We start from the raw sequence: 7,465 nt of genomic DNA, 5'->3' as shown, positions 1-7,465 counted from the left end.
GGGTAGGGGCTTCAGGAAATCATGCCCAACAAATTAATGAGGGCCGTGTCAATTTGCCTCAGAAAGGCGCAATACTCCCGAAACATCTGCAGAGGTGAGACTAATCATCTGCATCACAGTGGAATTGTCAACATGCGGGAGAAAGACGGACTCTCTGAATATTTTTACAAATCCATCTTGGGAATGAGAATGAACAGCGAGAAAAGTAAATTATAGAAAGATTATCACCTAAGATAAAAATTTAGTCTCACAAGCTTTCAGGACTGTGTTTTCTCTCTTTTTGTTTAAGTGTGTTTGAGTTGTGTAAACAGCAAGAACAACACAAGATTAAGGAAAGACTCAAGCTATCTGAGCAATACTATGATAATACACTTTATTGTCACATTTGTAGCATATAAAATGACACAGATAAAAAGACATTTATAAACGTTAAGAAGAGCTTTGGTACCATAGCTTGTGATAACAGTGATCTTGTGCATTTTACATAGAGTAGCAAAGGATACAGGAAATAAAAATGTGTTCTTTGAAGTGGATTAAGCTGAAACACAGTCAGTGTTATCCAAAGGAACAGATGTGTACGTACTGCATGGCTATCTAGTTTTCTTGAGCAGCAGCCCTTCATATGCAAGCATCAACAGCCCAAGACAACAATGAGTCTATACAAAGGCACTCATGTGTGCCATTTTGTGCTAAGGCAGTGATATGCTGTATTCAATGTTTTCACTTGAGAGTCACAGAAACTGCACATCATAATAACTATAACATTACAAAGATTCCCAGTTGCTGCTTTCTAGCGTTCACATAGATGAAATGAATATTTTTTTTTTTTTAACTAGGAATATCCACGGTTTCTACATAAAGTGCAAATCTGGCACAGAACTATGAGTTAAGCCTACATACACATACAAGATAATATTCAAAATACACAGATAAAAACGCTGAGACTGTGGAATATAAAACTAAAAAGTATATCTCACATTTAAAACAGTGCATGGAACCTGTTTACTGTACAGTTACTGTGAATAATCTTGTTGACTGTACCTAAGGTAAGGAAAAAGAAGCAAGGCAAAGGTTTAATTTAAATATCGCCACTTCGTATCTGATCATTTAGGACATAATGTTTAGATAGCCATTTGTTCTTTTGTGTGCATCTTTTGTGTGTTTTGTCAGTTAAAGACTGAACTGAACTTATTTTTGGGTTCTTGAGGATGTTTCACCTCTCATCTGAACTGCTTCTTCAGGTCTGAAAGAGCTGATGGGGAGTAGCAGGTATTTAATCTCTGGTTTGGTTGTTACCTTGGAGGTCGTCCTCATCGTGTGAGCCGTGAGGGTCACGCTCATACTCGGACTCACAACTTGGCTCATGTGACCCTCACAACTCACATGATGACAGGGTGGGTCAACAACTCTTAGGACCACCTCCAAGGTGACACTAGAGGTTAGATACCTGCTGCTCCCCATCAGGTTTTTGTTGGAACTGAAGCCTTTCAGATGAGAGGTGAAACATCTCCAACTCTACCACTTAAAGAATACCATGACCTGGATGACTGACAGTCTTCATTGTTATGTTAATTATTTCATAGTTTTACAAAACTGCAACCTGCTCATGAACAGTAAATGTGGGGAACAGTAGTTGATTAGTTATCCAAATAATGAAGCACATATTTCTCAAGGCCTCATAAGCCTTGCATATGTTAGAGTACCACCTTAATCTCTAGGCAAAATGGAAAACTTATTAAACACATCACTACACATCGTAAACTAAGTGTAAAGAAATGTGAGGAGGGTACCGTGTTAAGTTTCCTAATACAACTGAAACATTTTTTTAAAAAATGTGACTGTAGTTAAAAAAAAAAAGAAACTTTCTGTGTGCTTATTGAAAATACAGAGATTGCCATCTCAGTCTCTAGTTTGCTACATTTTAGTTGAGTTCCCTTTTCAGCCCCAGAAAGGGACTCTGTTTTCTCAGAGCTCCTATGTGTGGCTACAGGAAGCTGTCTTCTACCTCGGGCGTCCCAGTTGAGCCCAGCAGAGCATCTCTCTCGCTGGTCTCCTCCAGCCGGTCCTCCTCTGGAAGAGTGTCAGCTGTGTCCTGGGACATGGAGTCGGTCTCCTCGCCCAGACCCACAGAGCTGAGTGTAGAAAAAAATAAACAAAATCATAAAGTCACACACAGACATGGCTTTCTGAGGTGCTGTTCTAGATGCTGAAGTTACATTTTTAACTGAAATGTAAAACTCATGTAATTTGAGAACATTTGAAAACAATCCATCCTTTAAGTTTAAAACTCAGCCAAAATTTTAATCACCAACAAGTTTTTTTTTATTTTTTTATTTTTTTTATTAATGTATGAGAAGTTTGCCGCTGTGTTTTTCAAATGTATTTCTTGGCACCACAAGGCAGGTACAGTGCTGTGAAAAAGTATTTACTGCCTTTCTGATTTATTTATTTATTGCATATTCACAATTGAATGTTTTCAGATTATCAAACAAATTTTAATATTACACAAAAATGGTAATGTCATTTTTAGAGGGAAATAAAGCTATACAAACCTACCTGACCCTATGTGAAGAAAAAAAAATCATAATTAACTGTGATAAACCACAGTTTTTGGAAAGCTGAGTTCAGCTTCACTAGCCACACTCAGGCCTGATTACTGCCAGACCTGTTAAATCGAGAAATAAGTTAAAACGAACCTGTCTGACAAAGTGGAGCAGGCTAAATGATCTCAAAAAGCAACACGTCATGCCATGATCTAAAGACACAGCTGAGAAACAAATCTATCAGTTTGGAAAGATCTACAAAGCCATTTCTAAGGCTTTGGGACCACGGTGAGAGCCATTATCCACAAACAGAGAAACCTTGGAACATCGATGAACCTTCTCAGGAGCGGCCGGTCAATCAAAATGACTGTCATCAATGAGTCACCCAGAAGATCACAAAAGAACCCAGAACAACATCTAAAGAACTGTAGGCCTCACTTGCTTCAGTTCATGATTCAACAATAAGATAGAGACCGGATAAAAATGGCTTCCATGGGAGAGTTCCAAAGTGACAACCATTTCTGACCAAAGAGAACACAAAGGCTCGTCGCACATTTGATGAAAAACATCTTGATGATCCCCAAGACTTGGGAAAACATTCTGTGGACTCACAAGGCAAAAGCTGAACTTTGTGGAAGGTTTGAGTCCCGTTACATCTGGCATAAAACTAACACAGCCTTTCATAAAAAGAACATCATACCACGAGTCAAATATGGTGGTTGTAGTGTGATGGTCTGGGGCTGATTTGCTGCTTCAGGACCTGAATAATTTACCGTAATTGATGGAACCTCTAAATCTGTACTCAAGTGCACTTGAGTTATGCAGCAGGGTGATGATTCAAAACACAACTGCAAGCTCACCGAAATGGTTAAAAAAAAAACAGAATGAAGGTTTTGGTGTCAAAGACCAGATTTAAATTAGATTGAGATGTTTTGGCACGACTTTAAACAGGCCGTTCAGGCTCGAAAACCCTCCAATGAGGCTGAATTGAAACAATTCTGCAAAGAAGAGTGGGCCAAAATTCCTCCACAGTGATGTGAAAGGCTCATTGCCAGTTATCACAAATGCTCAATTGCAGTTCTTGTTGCCAAGGGTGGCACAACTAGTTATTAGGTTTAGTGGGCCAATTACTTTTTCACACAGGGTCAGGTAGGTTTGAATTGCTTATCTCCCTAAATAAATGAAATCACAGTTTAAAAATGACATTTTGTATTTACTCAGGTTATCTTTGTAAAGTTTTCTGACAGTCAGTTACTTAAACACACTTGATTAACCATATGCCAGTCTACAAACTGGTTAAATCATAAAGAATTTCATCTCTAGCTAGAACTATTTTTGTTTTTCTCATTACTGAATACTCTTTTCATATCCCAGCTCCATGTTGGATTCTTGGTTTTTATTGTCGAATGTGATCTTTAAAAGAATTATCAGTGATCCTTGGCAAAGCAAACTGTTATGACTTATGAGCCAAATATAAACTAAAAGAATCACCCCACTGGTTTAGATTACCTTTTTTAACCCAAGAAACAGGACCTATGTTCAAGTTAAATGTGACTATAACTGAAACTTTTGTGGTTCAGACATTTATTTTCTCATTTAATGCTTTGCCTGAGTATGTGTTTACATATGCAGTAAAAACACTTCTCCATGCCTGGTTCCATAATACCGCTATTGTTTCAGCTCAACATCTGGATGAGTGGGTGTTTGGCAGAAAAAATGCTTCTGTTCAGAAAACACATATTCATCTTTGTTTCAACCCCTGCACTTGGCACACATCTGCAGCATCCTTTCAGTGACTCTGTACCTTGCAGGACTTTCTGGTGGGACGTCAGTAAAAGCATCTTCTGGCTTAGGGTCTGGGATGGGAATGATGTACTCGTTGTATGACGGTATGACTTCCTGTGCGTCTGCCTCTTGTCTGAAGTCTCTGGGCCTCGAGTTTTGGTTGTAGGCATCCAGTGGAGACAAGAGTGTGACAGGAGATGGAGAGCCAAATGCTGGGTTGGCGATTGGAAAGGGTGAGGTCAGTCGGGGTTTGGTGCGGGCGACTGCCGGGTGGTCACTCTTCATGAAGTTTTCATTGACTTGGCTGTATCTCTGTTGTCAGGAGAGAATAGTTTGATCACCTGACCCATGTGGCAAAGACAGTCTGATGAGCTTGTGAGTGGTGAGCATCTGAAGTGCAATAATTTATGTTTTTTATTAAGTGTAACAAATGGTAACTAGGGCTGTGATATTTCATATTGTCCATGATAATATCAATATATAATATACATGATATAAAAGTGTCATATCGCGATATCGTTGCTTTAGCAATGCCATACAGTCCCTTGTGCACACATCAACAGACAAACCCAGGCATATCTGACAGTGAGAGCTGTGTGTCCGCCTCTGAAGATGATTTAGTACCTAAAAAGGGATCTACTTCAATAATTTTCAATGAAGCACAACACTCTGCAAGGAAATTGCTGCTAAAGGTGGAAACAACAAACATGTTTCACCGCTTGAGGCAAAAACACACTGTTGAGTACAACCAGGCTACAAAGGAGGAGATGCTAACAGCTGGTGATGTGCAACCGAAATGTAAATAAATGACTCAACCGAGCAGTGCTGGAGCACTCAATAGTTACACTCCAGGTGACAGAAGAGCAAATGGTGGATGGAAATTACTGATGCAGTTAAGTGCTGGAAAAGTGACCCAAGATACAACATCCTGGGTAGAAAATATTTTTCAGTTTTACTATGTGACAATATTGTGCAGCTACTGATGATTTACAAGGGTAAGTTACTTTAGTTATTGTAAAACTAAAGTATTACATGGTCATGTTATACTTTTACTTAGAATTTTCAGGTAAAACACTACCTAGACTACTTGATGCTGTGTCACTGGATAGAAATTGCAAAGTTGGAGTTATAAGAATATAATCTGTAAAATTGCCTTATTTAAAAAAATGAAAACATTGACTAATTATTACTAATGACATAAGGTGACTGAAAAACAAGCTAATTAAAAAGTATATTTCCATTTGAATTTGGGTGAAGCACAAGCATAATAACAGAACCATAAAATGAAGTACAGTTTCATGGGTAAAGGACAATTACTTCACTAAAGTGCAGTACTTGAATGATTGTCAGCATCTCATCCAGCCACTAGGAAGTGTTATTATGTACCTTTTTATAGCTGTCTGTCAGCATATTCCCCACACTGTGAAGCAGAAATGAGAACTCGGGCCTCTTCTCAAACTTTTCATCCCAGCACTTCTTCATGATCTCATAACTGCAACACAAACAACATAATATATATATATTTTTAAAAAGCATGTTTCTTATTATTTATATGAGGTATGAAGATTTGTTGAGAAGGCAACAAAACATCAAAATGACAGTGAGACTCACACTTCATCAGAGGCATGGGCGGGTTTGGCCATTCGGTAGCCTCTCTTCAAAGCACTGTAGAACAATTCATTCATGGGCAAATCAGGATAAGGGGTCCCTCCTGCAGAGCGCATTCCAGATAATTCAAATGCTAACTTAGAAATCCGAAGCCATGCAAAGGATAGCAATCTAATTTAGATCTGTATCTAACATAAAACTAGCCTTGCACAATTTCTAAGATTAAATCAAGCACACAAAATAACATTGTTTCAGCCTACAAGACATTTCCCTTATTGAGTGAATTCAAGATCTATGAGAACAATTAATCCAAAAAAATCTAGTTAATTTCACATTTAGACAAGGAAGTACAGAGAATTTTGTAAGGGTCTCACTTACAAAAGTGGATTGTAAGGATGTTTTTCATCACTCGGGGTTATGAGTACATATGCTACAAACTGTCTACTTTGTTTTCATGGTAGTTTCAAACATTTGTGGGAGGACGTTTAAAAATAAACAACAAAGAACTCACAATACTCTGAGGAAAGAATTGCTGATTTCAAAGCTTGACTGTGCCTAATAGGAAAATTGACCTCATATGAATCTTCAAACAAACTGGTACGTACTTGCAATTTGACATAAAATCAAAAATTTGCCATGGCCTCATATTCTCTCATTTGCTATCATGCGTAAATAATATATCTGTTTAGAGTTTAGAAGGAGTCCAGGAGTGCTTGTGTGACACAAAGTGATAAAAAAAAAAAATCAAGAGGATGAACATTGTTCAGAACAAAGTCCATCCATCCATCCATCCATCCTCATAGTACCATATCACCCGAATAGAGCACTTCGCTCTCTGCTGGCTTACTTGTGGTTCCTAGGATACTTAAGAGTAGAACGGGAGGCAGAACCTTCAGCTTTCAGGTCCCTCTTCTGTGGAACCAGTTCTCAGTTTGGATTTTGGAGGCAGACACCCTCTCTATTTTTAGGATTAGGCTTAAAACTTTCTTTTTTGATGAGGTTTATTGTTAGGGCTGGATCAGGTGACCCTGAACCATTTACTTTTTTAGTTATGCTGCAATAGGCCTAGGCTGCTGGAGGATTCCCATAATGCACTGAGTGTTTCTTTCATCACCTCTTTTTACTCTGGTTATGCACCACTCTCCATTTAATCATTTGTTATTATTAATCTCTTCCACAGTGTGCCTTTTGTCCTGTCTCTCCCCTCAGCCCCAGCCAGTCGCAGCAGGTGGCTGCCCCTCCCTGAGCCTGGTTCTGCTGGAGGTTTCTTCCTGTTAAAAGGGAGTTTTTCCTTCCCACTGTTGCCAAATGCTTGCTCATAGGGAGTCGTTTTGACTGTTGGGTTTTCTCTGTAATTATTGTAGGGTCTTTACCTTACAGTATAAAGTGCCTTGAGGGAACTGTTTGTTGTGATTTGGTGCTATAAAAAAAACTGAAATAAACTGAATTGAATCCATCCTCTTCCACTTATCAGGGGCCAGGTCACAGGAGCAGCAGCCTAAACAGTGAAGACCAGCTCATCCAGGCTC

At 38.8% G+C, this 7,465-nt stretch overlaps 1 protein-coding gene across 4 annotated transcripts in view; it reads right to left on the bottom strand.

Annotated features, from left to right (window-relative positions):
* Positions 1 to 349: 349 nt before the first annotated feature.
* The window catches only part of pdgfrb (platelet-derived growth factor receptor, beta polypeptide), a 30,406-nt gene continuing 23,290 nt past the window's right edge, over positions 350 to 7,465 (bottom strand). For all 4 annotated transcript variants that reach the window (XM_030738853.1, XM_030738851.1, XM_030738854.1 and 1 more), the window contains 4 exons: positions 5,940 to 6,039; positions 5,715 to 5,820; positions 4,348 to 4,640; positions 350 to 2,132 (listed from right to left, as the gene is read on the bottom strand). In XM_030738853.1, coding sequence (XP_030594713.1) covers positions 1,985 to 2,132; positions 4,348 to 4,640; positions 5,715 to 5,820; positions 5,940 to 6,039 — 647 coding nt within the window. In that variant the 3' untranslated portion in view covers positions 350 to 1,984. The remainder of the gene's footprint in view (positions 2,133 to 4,347; positions 4,641 to 5,714; positions 5,821 to 5,939; positions 6,040 to 7,465) is intronic.

Source organism: Archocentrus centrarchus, chromosome 10 (assembly GCF_007364275.1).
Source record: "Archocentrus centrarchus isolate MPI-CPG fArcCen1 chromosome 10, fArcCen1, whole genome shotgun sequence".
Lineage (NCBI taxonomy): Eukaryota > Metazoa > Chordata > Actinopteri > Cichliformes > Cichlidae > Archocentrus > Archocentrus centrarchus.
The sequence above is the reverse complement of the archived record's forward strand: the minus strand, read 5'-3'. Positions and strand labels throughout refer to the sequence as shown.